The 21,494-nt window shown below is 40.2% G+C and overlaps 1 protein-coding gene across 1 annotated transcript; it reads right to left on the bottom strand.

Annotated features, from left to right (window-relative positions):
- Window positions 1-2,123: 2,123 nt before the first annotated feature.
- On the bottom strand, window positions 2,124-10,295 carry stk33 (serine/threonine kinase 33; the record flags this gene model as incomplete). Its single annotated transcript, XM_080028463.1, has 11 exons — window positions 2,124-2,239; window positions 3,538-3,610; window positions 3,695-3,780; window positions 3,960-4,072; window positions 4,152-4,227; window positions 6,466-6,553; window positions 7,194-7,279; window positions 9,069-9,207; window positions 9,345-9,449; window positions 9,565-9,678; window positions 10,215-10,295. 11 exons carry the CDS (start codon window positions 10,293-10,295, stop codon window positions 2,124-2,126), a joined length of 1,077 nt encoding a protein of 358 aa, XP_079884589.1.
- Window positions 10,296-21,494: the final 11,199 nt, after the last annotated feature.

The following is a 21,494-nucleotide window of genomic DNA, read 5'->3' as shown; positions in this document are numbered from 1 at the left end:
GCCAAAAAGCAGGTCTCCCAGGCTATCCTGGTTGCATAGAGCACTTCTCCGTCATCTGGGAGCAGATACAGCGTGCCAAGAGAGAGAGAGGCGACCTACACGTGGTTTGGCTTTACTTGGCAAACGCCTACGGATCAGTCCCGCACAAGTTGATTGAATACGCTTTGGAGTTTTTTCACACACCAACCTGTGTTATCAAGATCATATCCAGGTATTTCAGCAGCCTCCATATGTGTTTCTCCCTCAATGGCTTCTTGACGGGATGGCAGCAGTTGGAGGTCGGCATTGCCATGGGATGTTACATCTCTCCGATACTCTTCGTCACAGTCTTCGATATTCTCCTCATCGGAACCAGGCAAGTGGCCAGAGGCATGAGGTCAGCAACCGGAGTGAGACTGCCCGCCTTGAGAAGCTACATGGATGATGTAACAAGCATTTTACAAACAGCCCCATGCACAACAAGACTCCTGAACCGCCTTGACGAACTAACAACATGGGCAAGACTGAAGATTAAGCCATCGAAGTCTCGGAGCCTCTCGATTCGGAAAGGAACAAGGAATGACAGTGTGGTGTTCACGGTAGGAGGACAGGAGATTCCGAGGTTGGCAGAGCATCCAATTTGAAGCCTTGGGAGGGAGTACTCTGCGGATCTCTCAGACAGGCAAATGGGAAGAACAGTGCATAAGCAGCTAACAGATGGTCTGGCCAGGATCAACAGCAGCCAACTTCCGGGGAAGTATAAAGTGTGGTGCTACCAACACACACTCTACCATCGCTTAATGTGGGCACTGAAAATCTGCGAAATTCCATCATCAGCAGTGAAAAGGATGGATGGCGTCTCCAACAGCTACATCAGGAAATGGCTTGGCTTCCCTCGCTGCTTCTCTGACGCAGGTATGTTTGGCAGGAATGCGTTGGAACTTCCATTCAAGTCTATCAGCCTCGGATACAAGCAGGAGAAAACCCGTTTGGTACTCGAGCTGAAGGAATCCAGGGACCAGCTGATTAGAAGTGCAGAGGTGAATGTCCGCACAGGGCGAAAGTGGCAGGCACACACAGAGGTTGACCAAGCCATCAGCAGGTTGCAGCACAGAGAGGTCCTGGGAAAGGTGCAAAACAACCGGGCAGGATTGGGCTGGGGAGAACCTTTGCAGTTCCGGTCTCAAGCCACAAAGGAGCAGAGGAAGACCATGGTTGTTGAGGATATCACGCAGACGGAAAAGGAGCAATACTACATCAAGGCAGTGTCACAGGGCAAACAAGGAGCATGGACGCGGTGGGAGCCTACCACAACCAGAAACATCAGCTGGGCAGACATCTGGCGGACCCCTCAGGCACGGCTGAGCTTCCTGATGCGGGCAGCGTACGACACACTCCCTTGTCCACGCAACCTCTCTTTGTGCAGCAACAAGTGCAGGCCTCAAACACATCTTGTCAGGGTGCAAGGTTGCGCTGACCCAGGGGCGCTGACCCAGGGGTGCTACACGTGGCGGCATAATCAGGTGCTACGGAAGCTTGCAGAGCTGCTGGAGATCAGCAGAGTGGCAGCTAACAACTCCTCAATGCACCGTCAACACAGTATCCCCTTCGTCAAGCCAGGGGAGAACTGCCAGAAGTCAGCTAAGGGAAAGACCTCTCTGCTCATCCCTGGAAATGCGTGGGAAATGAGGGTTGACCTGGGGAAGCGCTTAGTATTTCCACCTGAGATTATTCAAACGAATCTGATGTGGTCCCCAGCCGTAAAGAAGGTCTTTGTCATCGAGCTCACCGTTCCTTGGGAGCAAGGGATCCTGGCAGCAAACGAGCTCAAGCGGCTCAAATATTCGGAGTTGGCAGCCGAATGCAGGGAGGCTGGCTGGGCTTCAACCATCCTCCCAGTTGAAGTTGGATGCCGGGGTTTCGTAGGGAAATCAACAGTGCAAATTCTGCGAGCAGTTGGGATGACTGGAGCAAAGCTACAAAGGGCAGTCAAAGAGCTGGCAGTGGAAGCTGAGAAGTCAAGCTACTGGTTGTGGCTACGGAGGAGGGATTGTGCGTGGGGGAAAACACCCCAATAAGGTCAGCTGCAGGGAGTGGCGGGGAGACGTCACCATCTGGCCACTGCCCCCCCACCGGGAGATGTACTAGCTAGGGGGCGAAACATCAGTGAACGGTGGCTCCAGCTGACGACCCTGCAGCTGACCAGAAGGGCGCCGGAGGAGGTGCGGCAGGCAGACATGCCAAGCAGGAATAAGATCTTCTGTATTACACACTCACCAGAGGCCTGTTTCGAGTTTAGTCCTGCGCTCTGAGTTGGTCAACTCAGAGATGAACAACTCTGGGTTTTCGGTTTCAGAACAGTGGATCAGTGTTGGGTCAATCAACTCTGAGTGCGTTCACTCTGGGTTGAGCGAGTGCGTAAAAGCCATTGACAATGGATCGCTGATAACATGATTCACCATGGAAACAGGAGAAACAAATGCTTGATCCTCCCACTTATCCACTTCTCAAAAAAAGAGAAAAAAAACTTCTCTTAAAAAGAAATATTAAAGAATGAGTTTATGGTATGGAGAAGAATTAACAGGGATATTATCTCTGATCTAATCACCTCGGCAATTCAGAAAAAACGGCGCAAACATTTTTTGTCAAGAGAATCATTACGCTTCTGTATGAGAAGCAATAGTCTATTTTAAGAATTAAGTTACGCATATCAGCAGCAGGAAAAGTATTAAGCTGGCGCTGCACAGCATTGCTGACAGTGTTTTATATTCGCTGTATTATGTAGGCAAGCTATAATACTGTGCAGTAAACAGACTGTCGCTTCTTTTAAATGGGGAGTGAAATTCATTAACGTCAGACAAATTAGGTGACAGTTTCCATTGTAGAGCCTGGTTGATTTATTATCAGATCAAGCGATCACAGTTTAAGTTATTATATTATTTCTATATTCATATTGGGCTATTTAACGAGGCTCGTCTGTGACTTTGGGATCAGACAAGTGAACAGTAACGATCGTGTGCAGCCGCAGAATTAATTTCAACCTGACAAAAATCTGTTCAATGGCACAGACGTTAAAAAACTCCTGTTAATAAAAAAAAGAATGATATACATACAATACAAATAGGTTTATTAATCTGAATGTAGAGCATGTTCACAATGTGTAAGGTGGCCGCCTATATGAACGACACGAGGGCTGAGAACTACGTAACCAAACGTAAAATCGTCAGTACATGATAAAAACATCCCGATGGAGATTTCTATGGAGTGATTTTGCTTTGAACTGTACAGGGATGCGTTGTGACAGTGACTCTTTCTTCAGTTGGAGCTGCAGCGTAACAAACTCAGGGTAGGTCCAACCACCTATCCAGCAGGTTAGACCCACGGCGTATGTTGCCGCAGTAACTGACTCTGAGTTGCCTCAAAACCTGCTACCTGAAACAGGCCTCTGAGCTACTTGACGAATTGTATGTCTTGCACAGTGTTGTTTATTCAAATGATCATATCATGACCCTGATTAAGTTATTTGAACCTTATGTGGAATCGACACAATTGTCTTACTCTCTTCCTGTTCCAGGTGGTGTCGCATCATCTCCAGCACATTGGACGGTATAGCAGGCACATTGGTGTCACCCTGTCAGAAAAAAAAACATGAGAGCTCTTCCAGTGACTGATTTGGTCAAGTTTAGGAATGCTGCTGGAATAATTAGAGCCTTACTGTAATCCATGGGTTTTCTAGCAGCTGATTGGCTGACATGCGGTAGGCAGGGTCCACCTTCAGGAGGCAAGTCAATAGATTTTTTGCTGTTGAGACAGACTCAAGCCAATCGGTGAGTTTGTTAGTAACAATCTGAACAGTAAAACTGCATGTATGCAACATCCTGCACTTCTTGTCACTGAACATATATATTCCTCCACTGTCTATCCCAAACGATTATCGTCAATATTGCATGATTTATTATTAATTTATGAATTATTTTCACCTGCATCACTGACTGTGGCCCAGATGGCTTGAGTAAATTTGACTTCTTTGTTCATGATCTCTTCGAGTAAGTTTGCCTTTGTTTTGGACACAAACGGAGGCTCCCCACACAGCCTGTGAAGACATGTATTCACAGTATTTATGTCTATTATATTTATATGTATATACAGTATGTGTGTGTTTGTCTACTTACAACATATACATAACGACTCCTATGCTCCACACATCACACCACTGGCTGTAACCACGACCGCTCATCATTTCAGGTGCTGGAATTCACACACATATACAAATGTCAGGCTGTAGTTTGACCACTGGTGGCGCTACAGAGCAACTTTTCATCATTTTATTAACACATTTACAAGGGCACATGTGCACAGCGTGAGCACAAGGAGGCAATGTTTACAACTACTGGCAGTACTGAGCAATAGAAAGGGGATGTGGACCAATAAAAGGTGAGGAGAAGAAGAGGACTGCATGTTAGAACAATGTAGGTTTCACAAAGTTAGACTGCGTTCCGAATCGCATACTTTCTACTATATAGTATGTAGAAAAAATATTTAGGATGTCCCGATTCTTGTGGCCAGATTTAGGATGGTTAGAAGTACCCGGATGTCCTACTTCATCCGGCCAAGATTGTTAGTGTTGAAAACTGCATCCTATTTGGGCGATTCTGACCCACAATCCGGTGTGCACGTGAAGTGACGTCACATCGACAAAGCCTCCATATGAAAACAAACAGGGATGCGCTGGATAAAAAAGCAAGAGGCAAGATCAAGGCGCAATGTTATGATGAAATAAAAGAGTAAAAGTATGTCCCAATAGTATGCCTACTGCATCCTAACTAGATTATTTTTATCGTCGGATGTAGTATGTAGAATAGAAAAAAGAAAGAGTATTCTATTCGGAACGCAGGGTTAGGGTGTATTCACACATGCCGTGTTTAGTTCGGTTGAAACGAACTCAGATGCACTTCTGCCTTCGGTGCGCATCTTTCAGGCAGGTGTGAATATAGCAATCGCACTCGGGGGCGGACCAAACAAACGCTCCGAGACCCAGCTGAAGAGGTAGTCTCAGTGCGTTTCCAAACGCACTCTGCTGCAGTTCGTTTGTGGTGTGAATTTGTCCGGACTCGATCAGACCCAAATGCAGGAGGCACTGTGCCTTTTCTTTCTTTTCTTTTTTAATAAATAGCCGTCAGCTTCACATTATGGGAAAGTGTTGTTGTCGCCATTGTTAGGACGATACGTTGTGGTTTGAGCCCAGAACAATATTACATTTGATCGAGACATGACGCGTAAACATGCTGAATGTGTTCAGCGATCAGATGAAGGAGAGGGGAGCGTCTCTCGCACAGTGCCAACAGGTTCACGCTGCGCAAGAAGTGTGTGTTTTTATTTTGCTTCCCATGTACGGGACCGTCAATACTATCCCTGTGTCAGTTTGGAGCTGAACTGCGCCGACCCAGCTGATACACAGCTTAATCAGCTGAGTGTCAGCTTGAGCCTATTCTTCTCGCGTGACGCGCGTCCAGCACCAAAAATACAGTAAAAATTATGTTTCACATTGTAGGCTACAAGCCACATAACGTGGCATTGACATAGGGCTACATATTATAACCATATGAAACAACAATGATTTGATGTTTTTCCTCATTATTTATAGGTTAGATGAAGGCCATTTTATTATTTTTGACCCCATATTATATCAATGATATATATTTCGCAGTTTTAACTTTGTGCTTCCTGTTTCTCTCCACCCCAGAATGTCTGTCCAATGAATGAATAACCTCAGATCACGTGTGGTTTTGCTTCGTAATGCTGGTTCACTTGCAAAAGGGGCAATATGAAAGTGGACCACACCAAACAAAAAAAATCAAAACTCTATTTGGTCTGGACCAAAGCAAGTGAACTAGCGGACTTTCCCTGTGTGAATACACCCTTAGTTTAGCTAGTAGGTTGAGGGAGCGGAATCCAACAACTTTTCAGCATTTAATTCCCAAAGTAATAAGTGGGTTTATCTTTTTCCAATCTCATGAAATATTTGCAAAGCAAATTTTTATAAATACTTTGAAACCTGCCCTGTTTATATCCATGTTTACGCTGGCTCTTTCGGCCCTGCCTTTTCCTGCATATTGCTAAATTTTTTGGCACATTACCGCCACCAGTTTTCTATCAATGGAATAGCATATAAACCAAGGGACACCATATTTTAGCTTGCATGCACTCCTGTAGCACCACTGTTGGTTGAAAAATTCTGCGGGTATCAATGTAATATATACCTGATACAACAGGTATTCAACATGCAAAAATAGAAACAATAAAAAAAAACATTTAACTGCTATTTGGAACATTTTAAAATGTCAAACTTTGGGGTGGTAGAACCAAACAGATACTGTGGCAGATGGATGGGGCATGCTTCTCCACCATTCATTCAAATGTATTGCTCTGTCCTTGTATACATCTGTGAGGCCTATTAGCATGCTGTAGAAGATACAGGTCTCATACCCATATAGATAAGAGTTCCACAGGCTTCCGTCATTATGTTCTCAATCCCTACGCCACCTGTCTGCACCGATAATCCAAAGTCTGTGACCTAAGTAGAGAATGGCACTTTAGAAAAAGGTGATACAACTACTAAACATGACTTAGATGTAATTGCAGAACTTATATTAAATGCTTTGTTAAACATGCTTTTGGCAGGGAAAACAGAGCTTCAGGATAAACAATGATTCCTGGCGATGTACATGAATGGCAACAAAGCTGTTGAGGCTGTATGGGTCCACAAGGGTGTTGCATTATTACAAAAGCAATACAATTGTGCAAAGAAGACTAACTAAAACAAGTAATGTATATGCTCTTCCACGATAACTCTTACTTACAACATGTACAGTATGTGGGTGTTTGTTTATCTTAGTGTGAGACAAAGAAACCAAAAAAGCGAGACAGGGACGTTTATGCTGTAGCCTTTTGCCCGTTTAAGCTTGCACACCATTCACCTGCTTTGGCACTACACGCTGTGCTCAGCTGGTAATTTGTTCAAAGATGCAGTTGAGTTTTCCTTTGTAAAGGTGGACTAATAAAAGACAACCAGAGGGAGTCTGTTTAAATGAGGTAGTATTTAAAGCCTTTACTAAATATAGATGAGATAGTGGGCAAACATAAAGAGGCTACATTCTACCGGAATGGATAAGATGCTGTGATGCAGTGTTTGACAGTTTGTTTCTCCGTCTTACCTTGATATTAATTTTGTGGTCATCATCTTCATCAAGAGAATTTTTCACAAGAATGTTCTCAAGTTTCAAGTCCCGGTGTACGATGTCTGAAAGATGTGAGAAGGAAAATTTTTACACAGACATAATGGGTTTCAAATTTCTGTATAACTATAGCTAATGACGCTCACATGTCCCATTATAAAAGCCTGCTTCCTTTTTAGTTTAGTTTTTTTGCTCATTTTAGTTTAGAAAGAAAATTAATTAATGTTTATTTTAGGTTAAATATTAATCTGTGAATCTTCAGAGCACCTTTTTTTCGTGAGTGATTCATAGCAGTAGCTGGTTTTCAGGCACTGCACTGTGGGTGCCGACTGCTACTAAATAGTTAAGATCAGTGAAGCAGAAGACATGTCCCCACAGGAACTAATAAAGACTAACTTAACTATGCAGCTTCCCCAGACATGGCCAGTAGAACATGCCCATGTTTTAAAAAATTCACCTGACGCAAAATACTGCAAAAAACCTAACAACCAAACAACTAAATATGTTAAATTATAAAGGTTTATTTTGGTTTCTTGTTATAGACCATATTACAAGAATGGGAGTCAGAAAAAATATCAGAGATAAGTGCAACATGGTTTGCTGATGTCAGTCACCAGAATAAATAATAAACTATTTTTGCAGGCTCTTACATGGAGACCTTTTTCTCACAGTGGGCCAGGTTGAAGGGCCTCGTTAACAAAATCTTGGTGGAGTGAAAAAATACTATTTGCCCTGGGCAGTCGTTTACAGAGCACTGTTTGAAGCAACCAATTATAAAACACAATGTCAGTGTTGATAGTGTGTGAAAGGTAAGTCAGACCAATGTGCACAAAACAAACACACAAACATTTTCTTTTTCCTTCACCCACTAAAATGATTATTTTTTGTTCAAAAACTGCAATTTTTTCAACTGCTCGCTCACAACTGAACCCTACATTTCACATTCAGAAATGTCTTTATTAAATAAAGTACTGATAAGAGGAGATGCTATCATTTTTGGAGCATTATGTTTCAGTACCCAGCACTCCGATAACTGGCTTAGAAATCATGCTGTTTCATAAAACAAATGGATTTGCAGTTTAATAGTTAGAGTACATCTACAGTATGTCCAAAATGTACTATGTTGTTACTAGCATTTATTACCTCAAAGCTCTAACAACATACAGCAAACAGCAGCTGTGGTTAAAAAAGAATGGCCAAAAATTGTCATTGTGAAATTTGAGAAGTTTAACATTTCCCTCTATGAACAAAGGTATATATCTAAAAATTCTGAAAAATTTTAAGATGAGGGACGTTCCTGATTGGTTATTTGACAAAAAGGGTCCTGGTTACCTCATTAGTATCATTGGTCTGTTTAGAGGTGAGGGAAACCAGCACCGAGGGACTTTTCAAGTGAAAACACACTTATCAACCAGTATTGCTCCCTAGCTTGTTGTAAATTCTCCATTAGCCATTTCCAGGCAATGTCCTAAATTACCTCTACGTACAGTTTTAGCATTTCAATACAAAACAGCATTTCCAAATAATACACACAGATTTATTTAAACATATTATTAGGTTTTATTTCCTGGAAATGTTTGCCCTTTGATCAAAATTAACCATACTTCTGTAATGACTGTCAGCAATTAGTGGCACATGGTTTAGTCCTAACTCCTGAAATAAATAAATAAAATTAAATATATAAAATAAATAAAACTGTGTGTTTCACACCTGCAATTCCTACTATTACTAATATCCGTATAGTAACACATCTACATTTTGGCAGCAATCACACTGAGGTGTCAAAAACTACACTTTTGTTAAGACGATTTTTTTTTAATAAAATCAAAATGTCCATCAGTAGAAAGAAATTACCTCTTTTATGAAGATAGACAACGGCGTCAGCTAAGCTACAGATTATATGCCTGGTCTCATCCTCTGTGAAGAATTGTTTCCGGTGCAACAGCTGCTTCAGTTCACCTCCGACGCACAGCTCAGTAACCAAATAAGTCATCTAGAAACAAGAGGGTATAATTAATATCACCATCCAGTCAATTTGTGTGAGCCTGTCAGTCATACAGTAAGTAACATGAGATGAGAATATGTCGAATCTATTACGCCTTACCCAGTCTCTTAATTAGCTATGCTCACCTTTGCCGTGACGTAGACTTCGTGGAGATGTATTATGTGAGCATGATTCACTTGTTTGAGAATGTTTATTTCATGCCCCAGCATCTTGACCTTTGAACTTCCTGGCTGAAGTGAAAGAAAGTCACAGCTGATGGAGCTTCAGAATGGTTATGGCAGTTTGTTTCTCTCCAAAACATTTAAACAACTTTTTATCACATTAAAAAAGGGGAATGCCACTCACCGCGGGTCTGCAAACCTCCTTAATAGCCCATTTTGTCTGTGTCTCGACATGAGTGGCTTCATAAACAACACCGAAGCTACCTTGACCCAGTTTTCTTCCAAATGTATATATTTCCTATGGGGATAAAAATAAAAAATAAACATTAATGCATTTTGTAATGTCAGTAAGAGACAACACCTGCTTTCTCTTGAGCTTGTGTATACGACTTCTGGATCATTTTACTGGATTAGATTATAACAAAATTATGTTTTAATTTAGAACCTGAGTTCTGAGGTACATCTTGATTTCAAGATCTCTGGCAAAAAGAATGTACGTTTTTGGGTCTCTAGAGGTGCAGAATATAGTCTTTTTAATCAAGTTACAAATGATTAAGTTGCTGCTGCAGTTCGTTCAATCTCGGTTCTAATTAACTTGATCATTATCTGTGTGCATGCAAGGCTGAGCAAAGTCTTCTACGGATTTGGCAAAGGGAGCAGTTACTTTCCCAATGGAAGGGAGGCTATACAGCAGCAAAGTAAAGTTTGATCCTCTTCTGGTAGTGTACAACAGACAGATATCACCAACAGTGGGTGTGTATATGACTTGTTCAGTGGTGGCCCCATAACACAATACAGGACTGTGGTAGAATCATGTATAGATGTTCTCCATACCCTGAGGTCAGCGTCATCCTCCAGGCGTAATAAGGGCACATCCCTCTCCTGTGTGTTCTTGCTGGTCCGTGGGGACACCATGGTCAGGTCTAATTGGCATTCATCTGTTTCTGTCATCTTGAGATGAAAGAAGAGGGTAGGTGTTATCTCTCTGAGAATACGTCATCAAGCCCCCCATGACAAAAGACAATCAAAAAATAACTGGATTTCTTCAAATATTTAAATATAAACTGTATTAGAGAAGATCATCGTGATTGCTTTAGACGAGAACATTATCCAGAAACATTCAATATGAACAGCATTGTTTCCAATTTGTCCTCATTTGAAAACATACCTTGACCACCTACTAGAAAAACAATCTGTAATAACGATAATCACTCACCGGCCGCTTTATTGGGAAAACCTGTTCAATTGCTTGTAAAAACAAATAGCTAATCAGCCAATCACATGGCAGCAACACAATGCATGAAGGCATGTAGACGTGGTCAAGACATCTTGTTGAAGTTCAAACCGAGCAACAGAATGGGGAAGAAAGGGAGTTTAAGTGACTTTGAACGTTGCATGGTTGATGGTGCACGGCAGGATGGATCCATGCTTTCATGTTGTTTACGCCAAATTCTGACCCTACCATTTGAATGTCGCAACTGAAATTGTAGCCTCATTTTCCTGTTCTTAGCTGACAGAAGTGGCACCCGGTGGGGTCTTATGCTGCTGTACCCCATCTGCTTCAACCCAACAAACATTGGACCCGTTATGCGTTCAGAGATGGTATTCTGCACCTTGGTTGTAACAAGTGGTTATTTGAGTTACTGTTTCCTTTCTATTATCTCGAACCAGCCTGCCCATCCTGCATTTTCGTCCACACAACTGCCGCTCACTGAATATTTTTTTCATTTTCGGACCATTCTCTGTAAAGATGGTTGTGCGTGAAAATCCCAGAAGATCAGCAGTTTCTGAAATACTCAGGCCAGCCCGTCTGGCACGATCCACCATGCCATGTTCAAGAAATTGAACTGGTGTACCTAATAAAGTGGCCGGTGAGTGTAGTTTCCAAAATGTGTTAAGAAATTGAAAACATTTAAATTTAGGCTATTATTATTTTTAAGTGAATTCAAGAAGTCAATACTGCAAAAAGTAATCTACTGTATGACTGAATGTTAAACTCCCCTTGTCTAACTTGTCATTTTTTATCACAGGTTTCTGTCTCAGTCTGAACTCATATTAACATTAGGCAGGGTTTAACCTAGCTTGAAGTACAGCCTCATAAGCCAAATTAAATGTAAAGCAGTTATCAAGTGATGACTGGGAGCGATGAAGTGGATCCACCACATGCACAGCAATTAATTATTAACAAGGAAGCAGTGTCTTTAACCTCTTCACTCTGACGCATTATTTTAGCCCTGACAGCTCTCTCATAACAGGCCTGTCCCTCCCATTATCTCCTGTCTATTCTCCAATCAAAACGATTGTGACAGCCCCTGGAAATTCCAATCACCTCAATCACAGCTCATTTGTGGCAGACAGAGGGATATGATGAGTGTATCAGCGGGGACTTGAAGGGGGTTCAGTGTACCTCAGGTGTACCCAAGACAGACGTGTCTGGTCCCTAGCCCCACATCCCCAATGAAAGGGAAATAGGATACCAGGGTCAGGTCAGGGTGCCAAGTCTGTCCTTAAGAAGGGGCAGTATCAGACACAGGTCTTGAATTGCTTCTAGTCTGGGTTTCAATGTGCAATCTCTAGACCTTTGTTTTAAAACTTCAAACTTTAAGTAATATAGCTGTATCTGTTTGTTTTTGTTTGTTTTTTATTCAAACTTGTACATTGCAGCTTGTACCTGACCACCAACCCAAAGTAGAACATTAAGCCAGACATTATAAGACTAGAGATACCACCAAGGGTTTTGAAACCTGATTAACACAGATATACACAGTATAGTCCTGTCTCTTATACAAGTTTAGAACTCTTTTAAAGTGTGTGTGCCACTGGCAAAAGCAACCAGTTGTTTTCACTCACCAGTAAGTAACTTCACCAAGAGGGTGGACTGTAACATGACTTCCATTCCACTGAAATCCCACCACTCTTGGGTGCAGTTGACCCGAACAACATAAGAATGGCTAATGCAGCGACGATAGTACGGATTCTTTAGCCAAGAATGAAGATATAATCATTAACTAGGTCAAATAATAACTGAATAGTAATTAAACAGCATGAATTAACACCAACACATAACAGTCTTTTTTCAATTGTTCACACACAGACACATTGAAAAATTTGCAAATATCAGTAACCACCCAAACCACCCAAGGACACACAGGCTGAGGTCTACCTTTTACATTGAGTCTGACTCATCTCCAGTTTCAGCAGGAAGTAATTAGAGCCGACAGGTCATCACAAGTCAAGCCTGTACATGCCTTATCTATCGCTCCGTCATTCTGTCAGAAAGCTATTTCTGCATGTTTAATTTGCAAATGTACATTGTGCCTAATAACAAAAACAATATAATTTTGGGGCAAATAGAGCACATAAAAAAACAATGTTTTCTACATTACACATTATGAAATTGTTACACAGGAAAAACAAACTTCAGACAATGTTGTATAAATGGGAAACATTCGTATTTTTTCTAATTTGTTCCACTGACATGGGTCCCATGGTCAGTGAAGTAAGGTGAATTGTTTCTGTGATTTATCAAGAAAAAGCTGCAAATATTTTCTATTATATTGATATAATTGAAAATCTTTGAGTTGTGTACTGTTGTTGATGAGCATTGTAGAGTAAACGTTTAAATCGATCAATTGTAAAGGTTAATCAAATGAATCAATGTTGAACAATTTTTTTAGAAGTGACAGTATAACAACTGCAAACTCTATCACATAAAGATATGCTGCTGAAAGAAACCACTGTGTCCAAACAGTTACCACTTTTCAATCTCAACCAGATTATCAAGACATAACACATTTAAATGATTGTGCATGGCCTTTAGAAGTTTGCTTTCTCTAATGACATAACTAGAGGAATAAATTAGACTTAAGCAGCCCTCTAATGACGGCGCCTCTAGCTGTAACGAGCACAGCCTGACAAGCAAACAAAAACGCAACCTTTATAACTGCAATTAAAATGTATACGGCAATCCGTTTAGCTTGAGCCCAAATATTACATTTTCCTCATGTGAAACTTAATCATTTATTGACAGCTTGGCTTTGATGACAAATGATAAACTTCACAGTCCTAATGAAGCGTGGAATTACATTACCTGATGAGGCAAGAAATTGCATGTTTAGAATGCAAATATAGAGCCCATCATCTAGATCACTAAATTACGAGGTGAATCCTAATATTATGCAGGGAGATTATCAAAGCCTGTGGTCTAAATGCAATATATACCAAGAGGTGCATGTCAAGCCAACATGAAGCCATTAAAGCAATAGACACATTAAAGAGCTGTGAAAATATACTATGCCTGGCAGCTGATGGACTAACAGGAGCAACATAAAGAAGGGGCTTTAAATTGCTGTTCCTACACTCAGCAAACAAGTAATACATGAAGTCTCCCTATATACAAATCATTTAAAGGCCACTCCAAGGATTCCTTCTGTCTCCAATGGTCATGTTTGATAAGTGTCTATTGGCAGGAAAACATGCTTTGCCAAAAGGCAGCAAAAGATCAAATTCTGCCATTTGCTCAGAGCACTCCACATGTTGCTAGGAGATAAGGGCCAACAAATTCAAATTTTTCTCATTGGTTTAATCCCGGTTAAGGCTAATCTCTGCCCTTGCTGGGCTCAAGCCTTGGGAAGCTGAGGGAGGAAAAGACATCGAGAAAACGTAGGCCGTAGCAGAAACAAGAACAAATCAAATTCATTTGATGGCAACCAGGAGGGGAGTGACAGCACATTCATAACAGAACATACACAGATGTCTACGCCTTCAGTGTGAAATCATTCATTGTCCAAACAAGCTCATAACAGTATAAATTCCCTAAAAAGTGTTTTAACCAGAACAAAAGATTTCCACTGATTTAAAATGAGGACACATGATGACAGTTGACACGGTTACCTGCTGTACAGCCTAAAGGCAGGTTAAGATTGAGGTAGTATTAAAGCAGCTCCGAGTAACATTTAAATATCTTTTAAACAGCCTCATGTTTCCTCACATAATCATAAATTACCTTTAACAGCAAACGAGACCATCAGTGCAAAGAAAGACGTTTTTATATAGTTTTTATTACTGCGTTTGGTCTGGTCGCACACCCAGTCCGATTTTCGGTTCACGCGTGTATGGTCACATATCCGTATTGGTCGCAGATTTCAGTGTGGCGCAGATTTCAGTGTGGCGCAGCAACGCGATTTGAGAAGCCTATCCCTCCAGGTGAGGGAAAGGGAGCGGGAGCCTTGTTTGAGACAGTTGTTTGTCGTCATAATGACTGATAACGGGGCTGAAGAAAAAAAAGAAAATGCAATGAAGAAAAGCTAAAAGGGATAGTGATAGGCGATAGGTGATTGATATACACAATTTCACGGCAGCGAACTAGATTGCAGTGTTTACTCCTAAATGAATGAGCGGTAGCCTACTAAAACAAAGTTTACTTTGCCTCACGACCATTATTCATCTGAAATAGTCATTATTTACAACAACATAAACACATTACCTCATCGTGATCCATACTAACTGCCGTCTCTTGTTCATTCGCTTTGTGTGAGGACACGTAATCTTTCAGCTCCGTGAGAGAGTAGTTAGGTGACAATGCTGCATCAACTCATTGCAATCAGGTGTGTGTAGCACTGACTGGCATTAGTTGATGCTGTGTCACTAACCACTGTCACGGAGCCGAAAAGAGTCCGGTGCCCTCACACTTTCAGCACACGGACATGCACTATATTGCTTCCTGATCATTTGAATCTTGCACACCCGGCACAAGCTAGAAAACAGCTTCATGACAGCTAGCGTCGTAAAAATACTACTGCTTTTGTCCAAAGGGGCCGCCAACGTCCAATGTTACTCGTAGTGGCTTTAATGAAATAGACCAATTTTACAATAAGAAACTTGTAAAAACAAACTCAGTAGAGAAAAACTACATCATTACTTTGGGTTAGGGGACGTTTCTGCATAAAACATGACTTATTTTGTCCAATGAAAAAGTAATAAAAATCTACTCCAAATGCTGAAAATATATATATTTTCAAATTTGATATGTGAAATTATTCTATTCTATTTATGTCCCTTAAATGTATCTACATGAAAATATCCGACCATGCGGTGCTGATTGTTAATTATTTAAAAGATATATGATAATATTTACCAATTATTTTGAGTTTGCAATTTCCCAATGTCAGCATTTAAAGGCGGTGTCAGTGATTCTGGAGAATGCGTGTTGTCAAAATCACTTTTTTGTCAAAAGCAGTAGCTATCTCCTCACGATTCTGTAGTCTACTCTACAGGCCTCCTGAGGGTTAATTCACTGATTTTAACTAAAAGTGATTTTGAGAAAAACCTTCTCCAGAATCGCTGACTCCACCTTTCAGCCTTTTGAAGGATTGATTCAATACATTGTAATACCACTTAAGGCCCTTAGCTATTTTAACATTTATGAATACAAAGCATTTAAATCATTTTAAAGTATGTCTATCTATAGGAACCATGCATAGACATGACTGTTCTGTAACAGCAACTACAACTTTAACAAATTAGCTAGGTTAGTTATTATGTAACCAAGCTGTACGGATCTGCTAAGGTATTTTCTTGCTCCTTTATTGCTCCAGATATATTTGCAGTTAGATTTAATTAGCTTGGACGGTTAGCTTACTTTATATAACCTTTAATTACCTTGTTAGCTCTTATTAACCGAAGCGAGGAAGCTAAAGCAAATAATGTTAGAGATAGCTTAATTAACTAGACCTATTTTAAAACAGGATAGAAGCTCCGGCTGTTATTTCATTTTCTTTGAACGTAACAACAGCATAAAATGTAGTGAAACATCATGAGAAAATTGCTCAGAAACGTGTGGAGACAGTATTTAGGTAGCAAGTTGCCATGGCAACGTTGCACAAACGTTTTCTCTTGAGATGCTAACGTGTGAATAAACTAACGGCTTTACACGATACACATGTTATATTACCTCGGGCACAATGTGGCAGCTGCTGTTGGCGAATTCATTAAAAGTTTCTCACCTTTTAAAAGAGATCATTTTCATTCAGCAGGTCCTTCTCCAAGCAAAAAAAAACTTTTTTCGGCGAGTGGCTATGGAGAGCGAAGAGGGACAAAAATACAATGTATGAACACCGCTCCGTCTAATAACTCAAAGGTCGCGGCGCCCCTGATGGCTCGTGTGTGTCCTCCACCCACGTGGAATAGACCTTTACTTTGAGGAAAACGTGACCACGAAAACGCGTTTAGGGCTTACTGAATTTCCCAAAATTGCACCATCTCCATAAATGGTCTTAACCTTTCTTTATATGTCCATGGTCTTAACGAGTGGGGAACTACATTCTCCACTTGGCACCCTGTTTATTCCTGGTTCTTGGTCTCCATCTAGTGGACAAAACGTGGAGAGTTTTCAGCATCAGAATAATTTATAATAATTATTGATCCCTGTGAAGTACATTCGTAACAGTCGCTCCCATTTTAGAATACAAATATAGGCTATATGGCAAAAAAAAGGCTATGTGTCTGATAATACACAATACACAATATAATGTTAATAAAATAAGAAGAAGTAGGCAAGGCTTTATGAATATGTTGGCCTACTTTATCTACTACACTATTTACACAATGAAAGCACTAGAATTAGCAATGAATATATAACAAATGTGTAAGAATATCTGCATCAACAAGTAGCAACATTTTCAATAAAATACAGTCAGTTAAGGCTATAGGCCTCCTGCAAAAAAAGTAATTTTCAGAGTTAAACAATTGAATTTTTTTCTTCAATTAACAATTCATGTTGGATCAATTTAACCACTTGTATCTGTTTAGAAATCAGATATATTATATATATATATAATATATAAAACTTGAGTTAATACTTTGCAGTGTTTTGCAGTTTATCAACTGTGACCACGTATTTATCAAATATACAATATGATTTTCCTTCAGGGAACATTTAAACTTCAAAGTAAAGGGGATTTTGGTATATCCTGCTGATGCATACAATCAAATTATCATTATCATATAATTATTTTCCAGATGTCAGTCAGTTTTATTTGAACAGGTATTTTGAAATCATCTGTAAAGAATGGCCATGTATTTATTAAAATGCCTGGGGCATCTGCATAAACAGTGTGTTTACTTACATGCATACACTGTAACAAGTAACCATGGATTTCCTCCATCCGACAGACTTCCTCCTTTTACCAAAGAAATTATTGATCAGTTTTTTCATGGTCTCGGAGCCACTTTATGTCTGTAGTCTGCTCTGTGCTTAAGGCTCTCCATCACATGGTGAATGAGTGTCTTGAAGAGGTAGGATATCTCCAAGCATTCATCTGAATGATGACCATCACACAAGTACTTGTTTCCCAGAATCCCCACCAAGAAAACCTGAACATCCAGCATCATCTGCTATGAACCAGGGTTATACAACAACCAGTAAACTACGTAGTGAGGGAATCTAAGGATGTCTAGATCCATGTTGTGTGCAAGTGCAACATAATCAGGTCTTGGAAAACAAAAAAAAATCCTCTGTTCTTTCTATGGAATGTCAAGAACCTCTGAGCAGTAGGCTATATTATAATGATTTTTTATTATTTTTATTATTATTATTCACGCTCACTCTCTATTTTAATAACTGCTTTACAGTGTGTTTGTTTGTTTGTTTGTTTGTTTTTTAAATTTTGGACTACAGACGAAGAGTAGCCTTTTTGTTAATTCTGCCACATTGCTGTGCTGTCAATACAACAATAAATGAATAAATACTTAAATATAACTTTATCAGCTTTTGAAATCAGTTCTTCAGCACATGGCACATGTATTTAACTGATTTAAGTGACCCAGTTAAATAACTTGATGGAAGTCTGATGTTCCACTCCTGGAAGATACCGTGTATTAAAACAAAATGTCTTCGACCCAGTGTGCTTGGGTTCATATTGATTCCTTAGTCCTTAACTTGCAGCGAAATCACACATTGATCTTCACCGTGGTGGTAGGCTAACACACATTCATCTCAGGGATGGGACTCATTAGTTTTATCAAAATAAATCCCTCAGCTGGGCTTAATTTTCAGCAGAGTACGGTCACTCCCCCCTGACAGCTCTTCCTCTCGGGCCCCTTTGATCGACCACAGGATGCATTTTTTTGGTGTGGAGGAAGGACATTCGGTCAGTGATGTTGTACGCTACCACACACATAGCATCTGCCAAGTTTACAGGCTCCTCCAGGATACATCTGCTGCCTGGTGGCTGTTGAGTTCAAATGCAAACGGTTCTAAACATAGGATAGGTATACACAGTTAACTAATATTTGCTAAAATAAACAAGAAGGGTTTTCCACCCAGTAAACTAGCTACAGCACAGTGTGCACAGAGACACTATTACCACCAAGGTTTTTACTGTTAACAGTAAACACCTGCAAAGAAAAAAGTAAAGTGTTTTTCATAAAAGTAACATCTGCTGTGAAGAGAATTTGAACCGATGGACATCGACACAAGTGCAGAGTTTAAGATGGTAAATTAAAATGCACACAGCTTTCTTACCAAGAGGCAATGAACACAGCATGATGCCGGTTTAGTCAATCCAGAGAACAATGATTACTGTAAAAACTGGGTGGGTGTGATTGCTCAGAGGGGCCAAGATCATTAATTTAGGCCACAAGTGAAAAGGGTTGTAAACCCCTCTGCAAACTGTAATTATGTTACTGTCATCTAGCTTTTAAGATAATAAAACATGGAGTGATGGTAAAATATGCACGTTGCGGAGATCCAACCCATATTAAACAGGCTGAAAAGGGAGGTTTATTTATTCCTCTCCTCTCTCCTCTGCACATTACCTACCTCTCTCATATGACTTTTAGGTAGAGCTGCTGAACCACAAGGACCCCAGTGTGAGAGCTGAAAACATGCAGAGTCTCTGTTCCTTCTCAGCTAAGCTAATGCATTTTCCAAGCAGGATACAGATGATACAGACTAGTTGTTTACACACATATCTTTGCGTCTGTAAAAATGCTGACATCCTCCCCTCCCCCCGTATGTTTATATTAAAAAACACGCTATTGCATATGCTGCGTATTATATTTGTTTACAATTGACCAAATGTAATTATGTTGTTGTAAAACAAAAAGTGATGTATGGACATATTGTGTGCCATGAGGAAATTCATTTTAAAAGCATCTCTTATCCACTGTCACTAACTGCTTCTGTGACTTTCTATAGTGTAGTGTAACTCAGAAAGCATAGTGAGGATGAAAGGATTCCAAGAAACTGGTCATATACTTTAACTCAAAAATGTCACAGCCGCAGAATGCTGGCACACGTTGTAACATGTCAGTTGACCCACCAAATTTATCTCACAGACTTCTTTACTGGTTAGCTCAACAACAACAAAAATATCTGTGTACTTCACTGTCGGCTCTTTTCATTTCTCACCTAATGTCACAGAATTGCGTCATTATTATCTTGTAATTTATTTCTCCAAGTCTTCTGACTGGAAGGTCACAAACAGTATACAAGATCAAAACAGCCTTCACCCTTACAAAAATACTATGCATACACAGTAGCACCTTTGACTTATTAATGTGTTCTGTGAAAGGAACAGATGGATACAATGAAGACATGTGCAGTGTTATGTTAGCAACGCGTCCTTGTCCCTGTGACAAGAAGTTGGACAGCATCGGTACTAAAAGGGGTCCTGTTAATTCAATTGAACAACAACAGACACATCAATACATCACCAGTGATTTGCCTTAAAAGCTATTCTTCCTCCAAAATTAAATTTACAAATTAAGAAACATCATTCGTTGTATTGTGTGACTAAATCTAAAACAGATTTCCTGATACTCAAATCCAGCAAAAAGGAAATTTGAGCCACTGAGAACACTTATGAACTATTCCTTTTAAATTTGAGACACAATCCCGGTATTGTTTTACATGGAAAAAAAACATTTTGAACCAATTTTCAAAACCCTTTGTCCACAATATTTCATGTGTAATGTGAGGCAAGAGCCAGGTTGACATAATGTCTGCCCTGCAAACAGACTCCTTCGAGCTGCGCCTGTCTTTCTCAAAATATTTTCCACACATTCTGATTTGAAACAGCATCTAGAGAGCACCTGGCATTGGTGAAATGGCTAAATGTTTGCATTTGGAGCTGTAAACAAAGGTTGCCACGGTCAAGAGAATAATTCACAGCAGAAAAAGAGAGAGGCAAGTGTAAATAGCTGAAAGACAGAAGAAGACAACCAGCTGGTGGCTTAGTGAAACAAATCTAATCTTTCTTTAGTTTGGTTGGTTTTTCAGGAGGTGCTATCCCTCAGGCCAGTCGCTGCTCCGTCAATCATTGCAGTTTCATTGATTGAATTACATCATGGCTACAGTTTGTGAATGCCAGCCTTAAAGGCCAAACTGAGGGCAAACAACTCTCTTAATCCCCTCCTTCCACCCCCAGCTCTTCTGCTGCATCAGGCTATAAAGAAAGCAAAACATCACATTTGATTTTAACTGGCTTTGGTGGTATTACCAATTGTCATCGAAAGAATTGTTGTTAAAGGGTTTTTGGTAGAGACTGACTTAACTCTTTACCATTGGCAGCAGCATTAAAACCTATACTGCAATAGCTGTGTGACTTGATGTTAGAGTACAGAGATGATTCTCATGGTCTCTCCCTACCTTGTTTTTTTTCCGAAAGATATCACAAAGGTTTCAGAAGCAGATGCTATTTTCAAGCTAAATTTAACTTGTTGTTTCAGTACCTCTACTTGTGGTTAACAAGTCAACTCACTGCTAAACCGTATTGCTAAACTGATTGAACTGCAATAACTTAACCAAACCTTTTTACAGACTTATGTGTGTATTTGATTAGATATGTATTTTGACATTAAGTTGTCATAACTAAATTTTGTACTACAGTTTGTACAGTACAGATACAAGTGCAGCTTCTTGCAATGACAAGTTCCAGCATGGCCTATGTTGCTTAAATCCCCACTCCGATATCCAAACCATGTTGTATCATCCAACACAAACACAATGGATTTTGTTTTTTATCACTGTACCTCAGGGAAGAACTTTATGGCATGAGATACTTCAATCATCACCATCATCATCGGTGCAGATACAAGGAAATTAAGGTACAC

Source organism: Ammodytes marinus (assembly GCF_949987685.1).
Source record: "Ammodytes marinus genome assembly, chromosome: 1".
Taxonomy (NCBI): domain Eukaryota; kingdom Metazoa; phylum Chordata; class Actinopteri; order Uranoscopiformes; family Ammodytidae; genus Ammodytes; species Ammodytes marinus.
Note: the sequence above shows the minus strand (reverse complement) of the source record. Positions and strands in the feature narration are given on the sequence as shown.